The sequence below is a fragment of the Coenobita brevimanus genome, chromosome 63 (assembly GCF_032717465.1).
Source record: "Coenobita brevimanus isolate Jiangsu-jjx chromosome 63, ASM3271746v2, whole genome shotgun sequence".
NCBI classification, from domain to species: domain Eukaryota; kingdom Metazoa; phylum Arthropoda; class Malacostraca; order Decapoda; family Coenobitidae; genus Coenobita; species Coenobita brevimanus.
In genome coordinates this window covers 4811096-4829186 of record NC_137016.1, presented here as the reverse complement: position 1 = coordinate 4829186, position 18091 = coordinate 4811096, and the positions used below count along the sequence as shown (strand labels likewise).

General features: G+C 41.3%; 1 protein-coding gene across 1 annotated transcript; it reads left to right on the top strand.

Annotated features, from left to right (window-relative positions):
- The first annotated feature begins 249 nt into the window (after window positions 1-249).
- On the top strand, window positions 250-14027 carry LOC145404504 (uncharacterized). Its single transcript, XM_080276076.1, has 4 exons — window positions 250-360; window positions 8245-8352; window positions 9983-10078; window positions 13692-14027. Exons 1-4 carry the CDS (start codon window positions 250-252, stop codon window positions 14025-14027), a joined length of 651 nt encoding a protein of 216 aa, XP_080132202.1.
- The last annotated feature ends 4064 nt before the right edge of the window (window positions 14028-18091 follow it).

Below are 18091 nucleotides of genomic sequence, written 5' to 3'. Positions count from 1 at the left end.
GTTATTGATGCAAGTGGTGTTATTGATGCAAGTGGTGTTATTGATGCAGGTAGTGTTATTGATGCAAGTGGTGTTATTGATACAAGTGGTGTTGTTGATGCAGGTAGTGTTATTGATGCAGGTAGTGTTATTGACGCAAGTGGTGTTATTGATGCAAGTGGTGTTATTGATGCAGGTGGTGTTATTGATGCAGGTGGTGCTATTGATGCAGGTGGTGTTGTTGATGCAGGTGGTGTGGGTGCGGGCAGGATGGGGTGCGGTCGCCGGTGCGGGTGCTGGGCGCTGAGTGAGCTGGAGCTGGAGCGGGCACGACACCAGGCCACACTGGAGGAGAACACGCGATTCCAGAGGCACATCAAGGTCAGCACTCACTACTCAGCACTACTCAGCACTCACGACTCTACTTCCCCCTTCACTCAGCACTCTACGTTCCTCAGCTCCTTGTGTTAATCAGCCCTTAGCACACTGTTGGCCAGCACTCGGCAGCATGGTATACTGGTCAGAACTAAGCACTGTGGGTCATCAGCACCCTATCTTGGTCAACACTTAGCATTCTAGATTCTTTAGCAACTTAAGACAATATTCAATATGCTATCTTGGTCAACACACTATAATGATATGAAAACACACTACATCTGTTATTTGTCAGCACGCTATATTGGTCAGCACGCTAGTACTCAGCATCGCTTGACACACTACATTGGTCAGCAAGCTGTGTTAGCCAGCACGCTATATTGATCAACACATGCAATATATTGGTCAACACACTATACTAGTGATCGCTCTGTATTGGTCGTATTCTCTCTCTCTCTCTCTCTCTCTCTCTCTCTCTCTCTCTCTAAGAATCACGTTTTTTTTTCCTTCAGTCACACGCAAACCAAGGGCCAGAGACCCCCAGACCTATATATATTCTGAATCAGGGTGACCCAAGGAAGGTTTTAGGGGGGTCAAAATTCAGATCTGAGTCATTTGAGATGACCGGTAGAGTGTTGGCCTTATTTTTTGGCCCGGGCAACGCCGGGTACCCCTGTAACCCAGTTTTTGGCATGGAGACTCACATGACCTCCAGTTCGGACGTAGGCTATGTGAGGTTGACCTCAGAGGACATTTGAGGTCACCGGTCGGGGGTCATTTGAAGTCATCGGTAATACACGCTCGAATGACTGGACCCAGCAGCCCAGTTTTTGGCATGAAGACTCACATGACCTCCAGTTCGGACATAGGCTATGTGAGGTTGACCTCAGAGGTCATTTGAGGTCACCGGTTGGAGGTCATTTGAAATCACTGGTAACAGTAAACGTGTGCGCACAAATACTTTGCGTTAATCTGCGAAAGCTGATATAGAAAGTTCCTGGACCTCTTATAATCCCTTAAAAGAGGTACGTTGGTCTTTCTAGAGTAGAAAGAAAGATTAAACTAGAAAAATAGGATTAAAGTGTTCGCCTTTTTGGCCCAGGCAAGGCAAGGTAGTCCTGCTAGTCACACTATTTTGGTCAATACACTATTAGGTCAACACACTATATTGGTCAATACACTATTAGGTGACGTCAACACACTATATTGGTCAACACACTATACTGATGATCACACTATTGGTCAACACACTATACTGATGTTCACGTTATATTGATCAACACACTATACTAGTCAGTACATTATACTGATCTCACTTTGCTGATCACCATACTATATAGTTTAGCACTCATTGTTGGTCAGCACTCATTACATGCTGTTGGCTTTGAATCCGCACATGATATTCAGCACAGTAAATTGTTCAGCATTCAGCATACTGTCTTGGTCAGCAGTCAGCATCAGAGTATGTTATTCTGCCGTGGTCAACACATCATCTGAGTCACACTGATCAGCAATAACACTAATATGTGTCAGAGTTTTACGTCAATCTCTAGTGAGCAAGTATACAACTCTGTGTGTGTGTGTGTGTGTGTGTGTGTGTGTGTGTGTGTGTGTGTGTGTGTGTGTGTGTGTGTGTGTAGCCTATTTGCAGTTTGTTTTTTCTTATCTAATTTAGATCGAATACCAACTTTCTCTCTCTCTCTCTCTCTCTCTCTCTCTCTCTCTCTCTCTCTCTCTCGATATACTGTATATGTAGGCCATAAACTAGCAGGGGTACCAGGCGTTGCCGGGCCAAAAAGGCGAACATTTTTATCTTGTTTGTTCTAGTTCAGTCTTTCTTTCTACTCCAGAAACACCATGTACAGCACCTCTTATGCTTTTGAAGTGGAATTATAAGAGGGCCAGGAACTTTCAGTTTCAGCTTTCGCAGACTTAAGCACAGTATTTGTGAGCACTTGTTTACTGTTGCCGATGATCTCAAATGACCTCAGACCGGTGACCTCAAATGACCTCTGAGGTCAACCTTACATTGCCTATGGCCTAACTGGAGTCATGCTAGTCTCCATGCCAAATATTGGGCTGCTGGTTCTAGTCACTCGAGCGTGTATAATTGCCAGTGATCTCAAATGATCTCCGACTGTTGACCTCAAATGACCTCGGAGGTCAACCGCACATAGTCTATGTCCGAACTGGAGGTTATGTGTCTCCATGCCAAAAATTGAACTGCGGGGGTATCCGGCGTTGCCCGGGTCTAAAAGGCGAACTTTCTACCGGTGACCTCAGATGACCCAAACATGAATTTTGACCCTCCTAAAACCATCCTTGGGTCACCCTGATTCAGAATATATATGGGTGTGGGGGTCTTTGGCCTTTGTTTTAGGCGGGACTGAAGGACAATAAAAAAAAAAACGCGGCATATATATATATATATATATATATATATATATATATATATATATATATATATATATATGAAACGAAAAGTATATAACGAATGCATAGTTCCAGCTATGACGTATGGTTGTGAGACCTGGAAACTGACAAAATCAAAGGAAAATAAATTAATCCGTTCTCTGAGAGCAATGGAAAGGTCAGGGTTGGGAATATCTTTAAGAGACAGGAAAAGATCAACTTGGGTGAGAGGGCAGACTAAAGTCAAAGATATTGTGGGGGTTATAAAGGAACAGAAATGGAGGTGTGCAGGCCACATAGCAAGAATAAGGGTTAACCGATGGAGCAAGAGGCTTACTGACTGGACACCAAGAGAATGTAAGCGTAGTAGAAAAAGGCCAGACAGGAGATGGAGAGATGAGGTAGAGAAATTTGCAGGGAAAACGTGGCAAAGATTGGCTCAGTCAAGGAATTCGTGGAAAAGGTTGGGGGAGGCCTTTGTTCAGCAGTGGACTAGTTATGGCTGCTGCTGCTGATGCTAAAATATATATATATATATATATATATATATATATATATATATATATATATATATATATATATATATATATATATATATATATACCTATAAATCTCTTCTTGCAGTAGCAAAGAATTAAAAGACGTCACAGGACAGAATAAATAAAAAATAAGCTTTTTCTAACATTGTCACTAGCAACCGATTGAATAAGGTAACATTTATTGGTTTTATCTTGATACTTCCAGACGATTTTTTTGCAAGTAGAATCTCTAGTAGTGATGGGGTAATGAAAGCTGTATCAGACCCCGCCAGTATGAAAAGTCCATGTAATGTTGAATAAAGTCGTCAAGAGATGGCAAGAAAATAATATAGAAGACGATACTCTAATTTGGGGGATATACGGTAAGCCTTTTTCTTGTCTTCAGGGCGGATATAATTTGTCTCTAGAATATAGATTTTGTTAAAATCAGCATTCAGTTATACTGTTGCTACTACTCCCACAGTTATTATGGAAAATAATTACACAGAATACAAATTTCAACTTGATTCATAATTACTTCTACCAGGAATAATGATTTTTTATTCAAAGATCGCTTGGACAACAACGACAGCTACAAGAACAGCTAATACTCTTACAACGCGAACATCGTGGCAGTGCATCTAAATATAAGCCAGCTTAATGTTACTCTCAGTTTCCTTCTAAATCTTGATAATCAGCCGTGCCGTGGCCAGTGCCTCACGCCATGTAATCTGTCTGTATGGTAGGTGGGACGGGACGGTTTGCGTAGATCCCATGATGTAGGAGAACACCAACACGCAACCCACTCACCGCCCTGCCAGACCTCCATCTCTACAACAACGCCTCAAAAATGCCTTCTATCTGGACGTCCTTTTTTAGGTACAGATACCCTGCTACATTCATGCACGATAAAAGAGAGTGTGATGTCAAGGAATTACAACATTTAAGTTCCTCCGGCAACTTACTATGTTAGCAGTGTTTTGACAACGAGCAGATCGTGTCCGGAAATTCGATGGTCTTAATAGTAGGTGTAACATATAATTTTGTGATATTACGCTTTCAGGAAGGTTGCTCTGACTTGCACAAACAACAAATCGATGTGAAACTAACCTGCTGAAAGGTTTTCCATGTTATCTTGTAGTTTACATATATTCTGTATCACGATAGGTATTTCACAGTCTAAGGTAGATGACGTGGGAATTCAGAATGCTTTAAGTTCATACGGCTAGAATAATGGAAAAGGTGTGTGTGTAGACTAATCTTTTTGATAGGTGCCGATGTATATCATAAACCTCTACTCCAACAGTATACGTCTTTTAAGTAAAGAAGAATGAGGGAATCTAGAAAAGACGGCGGAAAGGGTGAGAAAAGGGGGGGAGGCTCAATCCGTACTGTTCTCTACTACCGTACCTACATAGATTGTACCTCCCCCTCCCCAACTCTAGTACTAACCACCAAATACATAGCTATATGCAGGATAGTGTTCTCGTTCGCTTCACCCGTTCGAGTTAAAAAAAAAAAAAAAAAAAAAAAAGGAGGGGGGGGGGACAAGAGCACTCGGAGTGCAACACCTAAGCCCTATACTGTAGTTCGTCTAAAGGTCTAGCAAGTTTGATCGAAATTAGATCAAAACTTTTATTTTTAGTTATCCTTGTCCTCTGACCATGACCTCTGACCTATTGTGCTCAAAATTTAATCCATGTCAGACCTTCAACTCTTCCATTCAGTTTGGTCTAAATCGAATTACAACTGCTTGAGTTATAGGGTCGAGTATTGACCTTTCCCTACGACCTTGACGCTTGCTAATTATTCTCAAAGTTGACCCATTTCATCTCTGCCCTACCCTGACCCTTTCCAACAAGTTTGTCTTAAATCGAATCAAAGCTGTATAAAGTTACTTTGGCATGTGACCTTCCTCTTTGATCTTGCCCTGCCACCTTGCCTGTTGGCTGGTTATTCTTAATATCGAATCCCTTTGTTCTTGCCTTATCTTCTACCTTTCCATAAAGTTTGGTCTAAATCGAATCAAAATGTTTGTACTGATGCTGTCATGTAACCTTCACCTTTGACTTCGTCCTGTGATCTTTCTTACGGATTGAATGTTCTTAAAACCGAATCTTATCGTATCTTCCTTAACCCCAGTTCTTCTGCCAAGTGTTTAAGTCGGATCAAAACTAAGTTGATCTTTCTACAGTGTCAAACATACAGAAAATGTGGTTGAAATGGTGAACATTCTTAACGATTACATTGCGTCTGTTTTTACAATAGAAAACATCAACAGAAGCCTACTGTCCCCCATGAACCATGCAAATAGCACCGTTCTCAGTAACTATACTATCCACAATAGCGATATCCTTTCAGCCATAAATAGTACAAGCATAAACAAAACCTCTGGCTCTATAAAATATCACCGAGAATTCTCAAAGAAACAAAAAACAGTTACTGTTGCCACTCTGTCATATTCAGTAAATCGTTAAATACTAGGAAAGTCCCATACGAATGGAAACTAGCAAATGTAACACCAGTTTTCAAAAAATGGGAAATAAGTCGCACCCAGGAAATTACAGACCAATCAGCTTAATATTAGTAGTGTGCAGCTTAATGGAAACAATCATAAGAAATAAAATAGTTATTATCTAGAAGAAAATAATATCATTAAAGACTCGCAGCATGGATTCAGACATTGTCGTTCATGCTGGACTTCTTCCATGGTGTTTACAAATCATATGACGACTCAAGAGCAGTAGATATAAATTACCTCGATTTTCAAAAAGAATTTGACACTGTCCCTTACAAGCGTCTCATAAGCAAAATTGAAGCCCTTCGAATAAAAGGAAATACGCAGAAATGGTTACAATTCTGGCGTTCAGGCCGAAAACAGCGAGCTGCGATAAATGGATAGGAATCCAAATGGCGTAATGTGATTAGTGGCGTTCCCCAGGGCTCAGTACTTGGACCGATACTTTTTATTATCTACATAAACGACATACATGAGGGTCTAAATTGTAAAATATCCAGCTTTGCAGACGATACTAAAATAACCAATATACTAACTTCTAAGTTACAGTGGCAGCAGTTACAAAATTACCTTAATACTTTGGCAAGCTGGACAGAAAAATGGGAAATGAAATTCAACATACAAAAATGCAAAGTACTTCATACTGGAAATAACAACGTCCATGCGAATGACAAAATGAACAATATCCAATTATCAAGTACAGACAATAAAAAGGATCTTGATGTGATAATATCAAATGACCTAAAACCGAATAAGTAGTGCACCGAGGTGGTTAACACTGCAAACAAGCTGGTGGGTTTTACTGGAAGAACTTTCGAGTTTAAATCGGAAAAAATCATACTTGCCTTGTATAACTCGCTAGTGCGTCCCCATCTCGAGTACTGACGTGTGCACTTCTGGTCTCCATACTACAAAAAGGACAGAGCAAAGAATCACAAATATACCACGACTGAGAAACAAACTATGTGAGGAACGCCTTGAAGAACTTAAATTATTTAACCTATCAAAACGCAGGCTAAGGGGTGACCTGAAGTCTTCAAAATCACAGAGGGATATGACAACATAGACATGAACTGATATCTTGAAAAAGACCGGTCGAGTCAAACCAGGAATAATGGCTGCAAAATTTTGGGGAAGCGTTTCCAATCCCATGAGGCAAAATACTTCTTCAACAGAGTCGTAAATATCTGGAACAGATTACCTTCAGATACCGAACAGTAGGCTATCTCAGTTAAGACATTTAAAAACAAGATAGACAAATTTTTGCACGAGAATCCTCAGTCGACTCTTTTTCTGTCTGAATAACTTTCCAGCCACGTTTAAGTTCATTCCTCCCTGTCTACGAGACACCCCGTAAACTTAACGTACCCGTACATACTGTAGTGTCACATCACATCATTATATATTTTTCATTTCATTAAAGGTAAATAAAGTAATATAAGCACAGACTAGGATATACACAGATATCCCTGAGTTAACGGTCACTAGGCTACTCTTACTTTCGACCTGTGATGGACTGAGGATCACTGAGGGTCCCTGTTGGTAAAGTGACCACCATCGGGATTTTTTGTAGTGTACCAGGGGTCATTGCTTCAGAGGGAAACTTGTGTAATTGTCCCGCATGGGAAAGTTCCTTGTCTCAGTGGAGTGAACGGAGCTGGGGCCTGATTGAATGCTGCCTACCTTAAAAGCACCAGGCAAGGCTGCCACGCCACTCCTGAACATCCACAGTGTGTGCAATTTCCACGTTATGTCTACAGACGCCCCGTTGCCTCAACGTACCCGTACATAATGTCATGTCATGCAGTTGTTATTTGTTTATTTGATCACTTTCTCTTTCAGGTTGCTCAAACTGGTAGCGTATAGATAAAGTATTATAGAATGTAACTTTTCCTTTTTAGTTTTTGCTATGAAATTGCCATGTCAGTTTTTCAGTGCTGCATAGTGGTCCTTCTCACTTTTTTCCTGGAGGGTTTGGAGGCGGGGGGGGGGGGGGGGAGCCTTCTTGTTTTACTATCCTTGTCCTTCACCATGCAGAATTAAAACTTGTAGTCACAGTCAGGTCTGTAACAAGCAACCTCGAAAGGACCATATGGTCTGTTGCTGTTTGTATTACTTTGTATTTCCTCTTCCTTCTTCTCCTCCTTTTTATCTCCTTCAACCCTACCACCTCAGCCCTCCATGCCTTATGTTATCCACCTTCTTATTCCTCTTTCTGTCACCCTTATTTCTCTCTCCTTCTCTTCTTTCTCTTCTTTCCCTCTAACTTCTCATCTCACCTCAGAGCCTACGTTCTCCTTTTCACTACTTCTCCAGCTCCTTCTCTTCACTTTACCCTCCAGGACCTAAGTAACGAGCTATCTACCCTTCTCTCCTCCTCTTCTGCTTCTCCACTTCCTCCTCCTCATCTTTGCCTCTAATCCCAACACCTCTGTCCCAAAGGACCTGCGTGACGAGCTTGCCACCCTACACAGCACCGTGGGTGAGCTGGAGCGTCGCTACTCAGACCTCTCAGCCCGATACCGCACTACCGTAGCCAGTCTGGATGACGTGAGTAGATTACGTTTCTTCACCCCTTTCCTCTCTCCCTCCCTCCGCCTCCAGCTAGCATGTATGCCCTTACAGATCATATTATGTCTCCATCCATTTTTACCTGCAGCGATAGTCAGCAGGCCAATGAGTGGCCAGCGTTCTTCTCCTGCTTCTGGGGGATTTGTGAAAAGGAGGCCTTTGGAGACATAAAAGTGGTACTATAGAAGGTAATTTAACATGAAGAATCCAAATTTGCCATCAGCTGACACCTGAAGTGGTGCCATCTGGCGACAACTTTAGCAAAAATACTTCATTTCAGCCCATTAAGACATAAAAGTAGTCCCATATAAGGTTATTTGGCACTGAGAATCCAAAACTGTAACAAGAGCCTCGCCGCAGGTCCCAGAGCAATTTTACTCTTGTTTATGTCTTCCACTCAGGCCAGTCTTACCCTGTTACGATACTTCATCACATCAACTTAACCTTATTTCTCATGTAACCTACGTGATCTAATATACTCTAATTTTGCCCCTCACCCCCGCGCGCACGTGTGTGTAGCCGATTTTGATAAAGGATTTCGATGAAATTGGCAGGATGGTTGCAGTGAGTCACACAGATGGGGCCGTTTGAATTTCAAGTAGAATGAAATTTTCTAAAGGGGTGTTTTAACCCCTAGGTTAACTGTTTCCCTACGTGGAATGCGTCAGAGATTTTTCGTGGATTTTCCTGAGTTTCCAGAGGAGCAAGTGCTGAGTGGCCCAGTAGGTCCGCGAAGCTCTTGTCTGTATCTATAACTGATCTTATTCAGGACCAGAATCAGAGAGAGAAAAAAGTTCCACTTAGTATGCCTCCATTCCATTCGATTCCGATCATACATCATGAGGTAATCAGTACAAGCAGGGCCGGATCCAGCACTTTGGAAAAGAGTTAGGGGGCGTGATTCCTAGCGGAACGATTGCAAATTTGAATTCATACTGACTCAATACCAGATTTCTCAGTGTTTATTACCTAATCCTCTTTTCATTGAAATGATTGTATGATTACATCTGTGTATGATATTCACTGCAAACATTTTAAGTAAATTTGTTCTTTTATTGTATCATTGGTCTACCGAAAATGGTGAGAAGGTGCGTACGCGGCCCACTTACCCCCGTATCTGTAGCTGATAAGTGTTACCGTCAACACTTCCCTAAACTTCCATGTCTTTGTCTATCAGTTTCTTGTAGCTTAATGCCCCTCTGTATATAAAACACACATACACACACACACACACACACACACACACACACACACACACACACACACACACACACACACAAACACACACACATACACTTCGTAACAGATAAACTTTTTGCAATATTTCCTTTGTCTATGGATATAACCTAAGGCGCTCAACAAGTCTTCATTATGTCCCAGTGTGAAAGAAATATAGGCCATAACGAAATTTCTAACGAAATGAAAGAATAACGGTGTCTGAAGTGACATGGAAAAAAAGTTAGAAATGGAAGTAGGCGATATTCGTGCTCAACAGAACAAAGTAATCGATACAGCGTGACCTAGATTGGTTTGTCCTTCACTGTGACCCAACTCGCTGGCCGCCTCCTCTTGTTATGACCTCATCCCTCCCCTCTCCCTTCCCCTGCAGGTGAACGACACCACTGAGCGGCTGAAGGACCACTCATCTGACCTAGTGGACCAAAACCGACGACTGAGAGCCAACTGTGACAAGCTGGAGGAGGAGGTAGGTGCAGTGCAGGTCTGATTTATATTACTTCTTCAGTATGCTGACGTCCTTTATTGGCATCGTGTTCTTACCACTGTCATATATATATATATATATATATATATATATATATATATATATATATATATATATATATATATATATATATATATATATATGCGTCTCAATAACATAATGGATGGTCACAAAGAAATCGCCTCCATGTCGCCCTGACCCCTGCCAATTCGCTGCCCTCCCCCCAACCCACACATCCCTCTCTCATATACCTCGCCACTCTATCCTTCTATCTCATCCTTGGTCTTCCCCTACCTCCCCTCCCTCCTATACCTCACTTATATACATTCTCCTAATTAGTCTCTCACTCTCCATTCTCTCCACATGACCAAATCACTTCATTGTATTTCCCCTAAGGCGTCCTATCACATTAACATCCACACCACAACGTTCCTTTACTTCCTCATTCGTCGGTCTTTCCTTGTAACTTCACATGCTCCTCTCAAATAACTCATTTCCACTGCTCTCACTCTTGACTTGTCTCCTTCCAACAAGGTCCAAGCTTCACTTCCATATGTTAGATTTGGTATCATTATCATATCATGCAACAACTTTTTTTACTTCTATGCTCACCACCGTATTTCTTATCACTGCATTCAGTGAATCGGCAGTTTGTCTTCCTTGTTGTACCCTTTCAAGCACTTCATTTCTAAACTTCCAGCCTTCCTCATCACACTACCCAAGTACTTAAATGCACTCACATTTTCCATTTTCTCACTATCCAGCCTCACTGTACATTTATAACTTCTTTCTCTCGAAGAACACTACTTTTTTCTTTCCAACATTCACCTCTAGATTCCGTTTCTTACAAACTCTCCTAACCTCACTCACCAAGCCTTGCAGTTCGCCTTCGCCTTCACTTAACAATACAGTATCATCTGCAAACGACAGAACAGTAAGTTTACAAACGCTGCCCTCATTTTTTAGAGCCGCTTCGTCATCCGTTGCCCTGTCTTGTATCTCTTTTAACTCCATCCATATACAAAATGAACAACCATCGAGACGTGACACGTCGCTGCTTCAATCAAACATTTAGACTGAAAAATTCACTCAGTTCGCCATCCACACGTACTGCAACAACTTGCCAGTTACTAAATATATTCGTAATATTTTCCACATTCCTTGTATATCCACCCTGTCATGTGCTTTCTCCACATCCATGCGGGCCGCATACAACTTCTTTCCCTTGTTTAGAAACTTTTCCCCTTAACGTCTTAAAATGAATATCTACTCAACACCCTCACTTCATAAAACCTCCCCGTTCTTTTCCAACTTATTCCTGTTATTTCCCTGAATTTGTGAATAAGTATCCTACTCTCTCTTTCTCTCTCTCTCTCTAAATTCGTATCCATAGGCTAGAATTTTTATACATGCTGATGATTTCACTGCAGGTTTTCCAATTGGCATTTATATAATTCCATATCTTTGATGCCCTATCAACTATACTAATATAGGCTACTGGGGAACATCGCCAAGCATCATGAATATCACACCCATGAAATAAATTCTCTTGTCTATGGAAGAAGTTCCACTCAGCTGAATAAAATTGTTTTTTGACAGGCAAACATAATGCATAATTATGGCGCCATGCTTTTAAGGAATTCTCATACTGAGCTTGGCCACGGTACAATACAATACTCATGTGTTCCGTGGACTGACAGTGCCAAAACCAGCTACAGCAATAATTTCCCAACAGCTGCTGGAGGCTGTTGAGAAAAATGAAATCCAACTTGTGTCATAAGATTCGTCACAATGTGAGTCTCAACTTGAACTCTAATTTACTTCTGGTGAGTTTGCTGTCAAGGAGTGATGACTGAGTTGCGTTGCCTGACTTCACTCTCACGGTACTACTGAGAGGTAATAGAGGGTAGTATCTACTAATCAACAATAGTCATCCATCTACTGTCTACTGTACAATGTATGTTGTTAGGCTGAATAAATTTCACACGTGTGCCCCAACTACCCAAGCCTGCAGTTATTAAAAGTACTTCTAAATACATTAATGTGAATTTTAAAATAGCTTTACATACATACTTAACCATTTGGCTTTCACATATTTTCTCAGCTGAACAAAATCACTTTGTACTGGATTTGCAAGAATAAATGCCTTTAAACGAATCTAGTAAAGCAAATGGATTCAGGGAAATACACTCTGACTCACTGACTGATAGGAATTCTCCAAGCTGAACTAAATTGTACAGTATCATCCTGAACAAAATGCTTAAGTAAGTCCATATCCACAAAAGAATTACACTGTGCTCACCTTTTCAGTGACATGATCCCTCTCCTCAGCAGTCTTACGCCATTACGCTCGTGGACTTGGCAGATTTTCTAGCATCTCTTCTTTGTTTTATCAGCTTTTTTCTGTCAACGTCATATAAATGTACAGTAATTTTGTATGTTGTTCACACCAAATATGTCGATGATAAAATTATATGAAAGCCACATAAAGGAATACAAGGTGAAGTAGTAACAATAAAGTACATACGAAAAGGAGCTACAAAAGCTCCTAACCCCACAAGAATACCATATACAGTCTTTAAGTAACATGATCAATTCTCAGCTGGAAAAAAAAAAAAATGTCTTGTACCAGCTGGAATAGAAAAAAGAAAACTGTTCAAACTGTGACAGGGTTAATGGTGCCAGCAGTAACTATCTCACTCTCCTATGGCAAGTGTCGGATTACCCAACAGGCACAGCAGGTACGTGACTAAGGCCCCCACACTTGAAGCGGTCTCTAAAAACGAAAAAGATAAACGATGAATATTACCGTAGACGGCATCATATAAAATCTAGTGATGGTCAGGAGCAGATTAACCACTTGGCTGACTAGACTGCAGCCTAGGGTTCCCACCCAAGAAGGCGGCCCCATTCATCAGATTTCTCTACTCGTATCTATCTATTACCATACGCAATAATCCCGTAAGGGATGATCGTTTGTCTCTGAGTTAGTTGTTTTACGGGAAGGAGGCACTAACCCTTCACCAACCACTTGATGACACGTAGGGAACACGTATGGGTTGGTTGTATGGTCACCACCCAGCGATGTAAATGGTTTCCTGTCTTACAGGAAACCATTTGGCTTGCTACTTAATGTAAGGCCACCTGAAAAGGAAAGAGGAGTAATAAAAAGTGACTAGAGAGATGGGAGAAATTGGAAGAGACGGCAGATACAGAAAAGAGTGATAAAGGTGAAGGAAGAAGTAGGCAGCACTATATCAAGTGAGTGGATGATGGTGGCCACCATAAAGAATATACAAATGAAAATAAATAAATGGATAATTGATAACAACTACAGGAGTTGGCATCATACAAAATCGAATTATGGTCATTAATATATTTACATGCAGGTGCCCTATCCTGGGTAGGGGGCCTCATATCAAGTTAGGCTAGGGTCCCCAGCAAGTTTGATCTGGCCCTGCCTATGACTCACTCGCAGCTAAATAATATCATCTGACACCAGCTGAAACAGAATATTACAATGGTCCTGATTTTTTAGTTAATAGGCTAATCCCACTCGATGCCCTTTTTCATGCTCTCTGTTATTCTTTACCAGGCGAGACTACTAAGAGAGGAGTTAGACGAGGCTCGAGGAAGGGCAGAAGACGAACACCGACGGCGGATATCAAGCGAGGTGAGCCTGACACGTGACCTGGCAGACACAGAACGGAAATTTGAGGTGAAACTCCGACGCGCGCACTCCCTACACGACCTGGACAAACAGCATCTGAGGCACGATGTGGACCGCCTTCAGCACGCCCTCCACCGTGAAAAGAAAAGCCACCAGATGACGCTGCGAGAGTACCACCGCCACTACCCCTTCACCTACTGCCTCCCTCACCATGTATATAACTGCCACGTCTGCTATCACGACCCAATGTTACTTGACTAGCACTACAGTTATTACTACTTGTGAACCCCCAGTACACACGTACACTCATTATCTTTGATTTTGTGAAATCCGATTATATTATTTGTTTAGAAATAATTATATTCATTAATTTAATTAAACTACGATTGTTCCCCATTTGCTCTTGGAATTAATTTTAAATACTATACATGTCCCAAGCTGCCATAAATATTTAAAAGTTAATTTTGAGGAGACTACAAATTGTCATAAAGAGAACAAGCCTTCCGAAGTACAAAGCAATTTCATGATATCTATAGAAATGACCTTACTTTTGGTAGCATACAGATTATCATGTAGTTCCTTTTATACATAAGTGTATGGGAAGATATTGCACTGGGGGGCGGAAGGAGTCTGGCCAGAAAATACTCAAAGTTGCCCTGATCTCCAAATGAATAATAAATTAATTTATATGTAAGAAATAATACAAAAGTTAAACCTAACGTACACTAGAATAAACTGATATATTGAGAAACCATAAATTTATTTGGAAACAACATAGAAAACCTGATGTAATATTATGTACAGTAGTAGTATTGGTAAATACGCATAGTAAACATATATGAGTATATAAATAATATATAATTTGTGATAATATGTCCTAAATAAGTTTTGGGAGAATGTAGAAGAGCACTTGGAAAAAACTGAAAGGCGAGTGTTTTCGATTGGAGATACTTGTACGAATGCAGAAGTGGGGTAGACGGGGTGGTTGGTAGGTGGGATGTACCCAATGAAGTGTATGGAAAGGGTAGATCTGGTGGACATTTGTGCCGGGAACGGCTTGGCAACAGCAAATACGTTCTTCAGACACAAAATGATCCACAGGTATACACTGTGAGTGACAAAGATGAGTGGTAAGGTAGATGAACAGAAAACAATAATTTATCTGTGTGTGTGTGAGCGATTGATAAGATCTGTACTGGGCTCGAGAATGCATGAAAGTTCGGGGAATGGATTATCAGATCACTACAACCTAGAGTAGTATAAGGGTGCAAAAGCACTGGGTGACCAGAGGTAGTGAAAGACAGGGGGAAGTAGTCCTTGCCAAGAGAGTAGAAAGGCTGCAGAAGGACGGAAAAAAAAAAAAAAGGGAATATAAGAGAGAAGTGGAGAAGCAACTGAATAGATATGATTTGGAGCAGATTATGGGGGTGGATGACATGTGTAAGATATTCACAGAAGAAGTCTGTGCAGCATGTTAGTCAATGTGTGGGGTGAAGAGAAGATGCAAGGAGCAGCAAGGAACAGCGTCGGAATGGAAAGGTGAAACAAGCTGTAGCAGAGAAGAAAGCATATACTAACTGGATGGGAAATGCTGGAATGGAGGGTGTTGTGAGATGGAAAAGAGTTATATGTGGAGAAGGGGAGAGAAGTGAAAAGAGTAGTAAGAGGGAGTAAGAAATGAGTGGATGAATCTGGAAGAAGCTCAAGAGTAAAGAGGATCGAGAATGTAAGAAACTGTTTAGGACGGAGGCCAAGAAAGAAATATGAGATGATAAGAGAGCCCATAGAGGAATGGAAGATAAACACGGCAGAATACTGGTGAAGAAAGGGGAAAAAGTGAGCATACTGAGAGAATATCTCCAAGAACTGCTGACTATAGGGAATGCAAGTAGCTCGGTGGGTGTACAATGAAGCCCTGGTATGCGATTGGGTTAGGTGAAGTGAAAACTTATCATATACCGAGAAATTGCACAGAGGTCGATTTAGGATGGGTTCAATGGGGGCATGGAGGGGATCAAGGCCATGTAACCTAAAATCTCACACATTTCTGTCACCCACCTGAAATTCTACATTTCCTAAGCTGATTTGAGCCATCACCAAGGGTCCCCCTGAGGCTGGGGGAGAGCAAAGTGGTGTTTTCCAAGTCACAGTTTTCAGTATTTCACACAGAAAAGTTATATCTCTACTTAATATCGCACACTATACTTCATCATGCATTTGCAATAGCAATGGTGTTTTGATCTGCATGTAAACACTGGGTGGCCATCTTGACCCACACATAATTATGACTGTTGGCTTAAACAGGCGGCACGTGTCTGCAGGGGATTATCATTCGAAAAAAATCATACAAGTGACTATCACTATCGGTAACCGGAAACTGGGTGCTTGTATAAGTTTTCGTCAGTCGTTCTATTGATCAACTTCATATTCGACCATCACATACTGGGGTGTGCCTGTACATGGTTGTGAAATATCCGGAAAAAGAAGAGAGGCGAGGAGGGGGAAAGTGATCAGAGGGATGGGAGAATTTGAAGCAAAGAAGAAAGCGTAAATGATGAAAGCCCCAGGAACTGATGGAGTGTGTGATGCACTGTTATCATATAGGGGAGACGAGATGATTGAATGGATATGGAAGATATGCATATTGGCCTGGGAGGATGGTAGGGTCCCGGAGAGAGAAGAGTGTGGTAGTTATTGGGGTATTTGTCTTCTCAGTGTAATAGGAAAAATATGTGGTAGGATACCTATCAACAAACCTAAGGAAATAAACAAGGAAATATATGGTGAAAAACAACAGGTATTAAGGAAGTGAGGTGGTTTTGCAGATCAAATACGGTATTTATTCCCAGATGTTAAGTGGAAAAGTATCTAGAGAAGGAAAAGAACTTGTATGCTGCTTTCATGAATCTGGGGAAAGCATATGATAGAAAAGATGGACAAGGAATTTGGAAATATTAAAAATGTGTGCACTGGATGGGAAATTGTTGAATGCTGTGAAGTGTATGTATGATGAAGCCATGGCTGTAATCCCTGCGGATACAGAACTGAGTACTTCGATCTGAACAGCGGACTGAAAGAGGGATGTGTCATGTCTCCATGACTTTTCACTTTACATATGTGTGGAGTTGTAAAACAGATACTGTACAAGGTAGGGCAGTGAATGTTGGAGTGTCCCTAATGAGACTGGGTAGCTTCTGCAAATTTCTTGTACAGTAGGCCTACTCTCGTTTGTTGACAATGCTGTTAGGTGAATATGAATTGGAGCTGCAACACTTGGTGAGGGAGTTTGAGAGAGTGTGTAAGAAATGGAATCCAAAAGTGAATGCAGAGGAGTTCGAGTTATGGTCTTTGAGAGAAATGAGGTCAGAGAATGCACAGTGAGGTTAGGTGGTGAGGAAATGGAGTATGTGAGTGCATTCAGGTGTGATGAGCAAGAAAGGATGTTTATAGGTGGAAATGCTTGAAAGGGTACAACAGTGAAGAATGGCTGCTGGTTCGCTGAAAACACATAAGGAATAGGGAAGTGAGCATGGAAATAAAAAAGTCGCTGCATGACATTAACGTAATTCCCACTATAACATACGGAAGTGAAAGGGTACAAGAGTGAAGAATGGCTGCTGGTTCGCTGAAAACACTGATAAGGAATAGGGAAGTGAGCATGGAAATAAAAAAGACGCTGCATGACATTAACGTAATTCCCACTATAACATACGGAAATGAAACTTTGACCCTGTTGGAAGGACAAAAATGAAGAATGAAACCAGTGAAAAATAGTTATCTAAGAGAAGCACGTGGAGTTCCACGTGCTTCTCTTAGAAAGAGACAAATGATGAGAAAGCAAAGGAGCATTGTGGTATTGATAAGGTTATGACTGAAAACGTTGAATGAAATACTTTGAGATGGGTTGGTCATGTGTTGAGGATGGGGATTGAAAATGTGACTACAAGACTGTATGTGAGTGAGGTGGAGGGGTGAGGGGGAAGTCAAGACCAAGGGTGAATTGGAGGGATGGAGTGGAGAGAGATATGAGAAAGGGGGGTGTGAGTTGGAAGGATGGCAGCCAAATGGCACAGCACAGGGTGACATGGAGTCACTTTGTTTTTTGCCACTCCTTTTGGGATTAAGGCATCTGGCTATAGGTAGACAGACAGATAGAATTTATGTGCTTAAAATATCATACTTAGACTTGCATTCACGCAAAAACTGACACTCAGCAAGAAATATGTATCAAAACAAACCAAAAACAATTAGATCGGTTTACTCTTACACAAGGAGGATACAGTAAACTCTCAATTATCCGTCATTGCAATATCCGGCCCAATGCA

Coding starts and splice junctions, on each gene's coding strand:
- LOC145404504 (XM_080276076.1), top strand. CDS start 250: ATGGGGTGCGGTCGCCGGTGCGGGTGCTGGGCGCTGAGTGAGCTGGAG. Junction 361..8,244: donor GATTCCAGAGGCACATCAAG/GTCAGCACTCAC, acceptor TCTGTCCCAAAG/GACCTGCGTGACGAGCTTGC. Junction 8,353..9,982: donor CCGTAGCCAGTCTGGATGAC/GTGAGTAGATTA, acceptor CTTCCCCTGCAG/GTGAACGACACCACTGAGCG.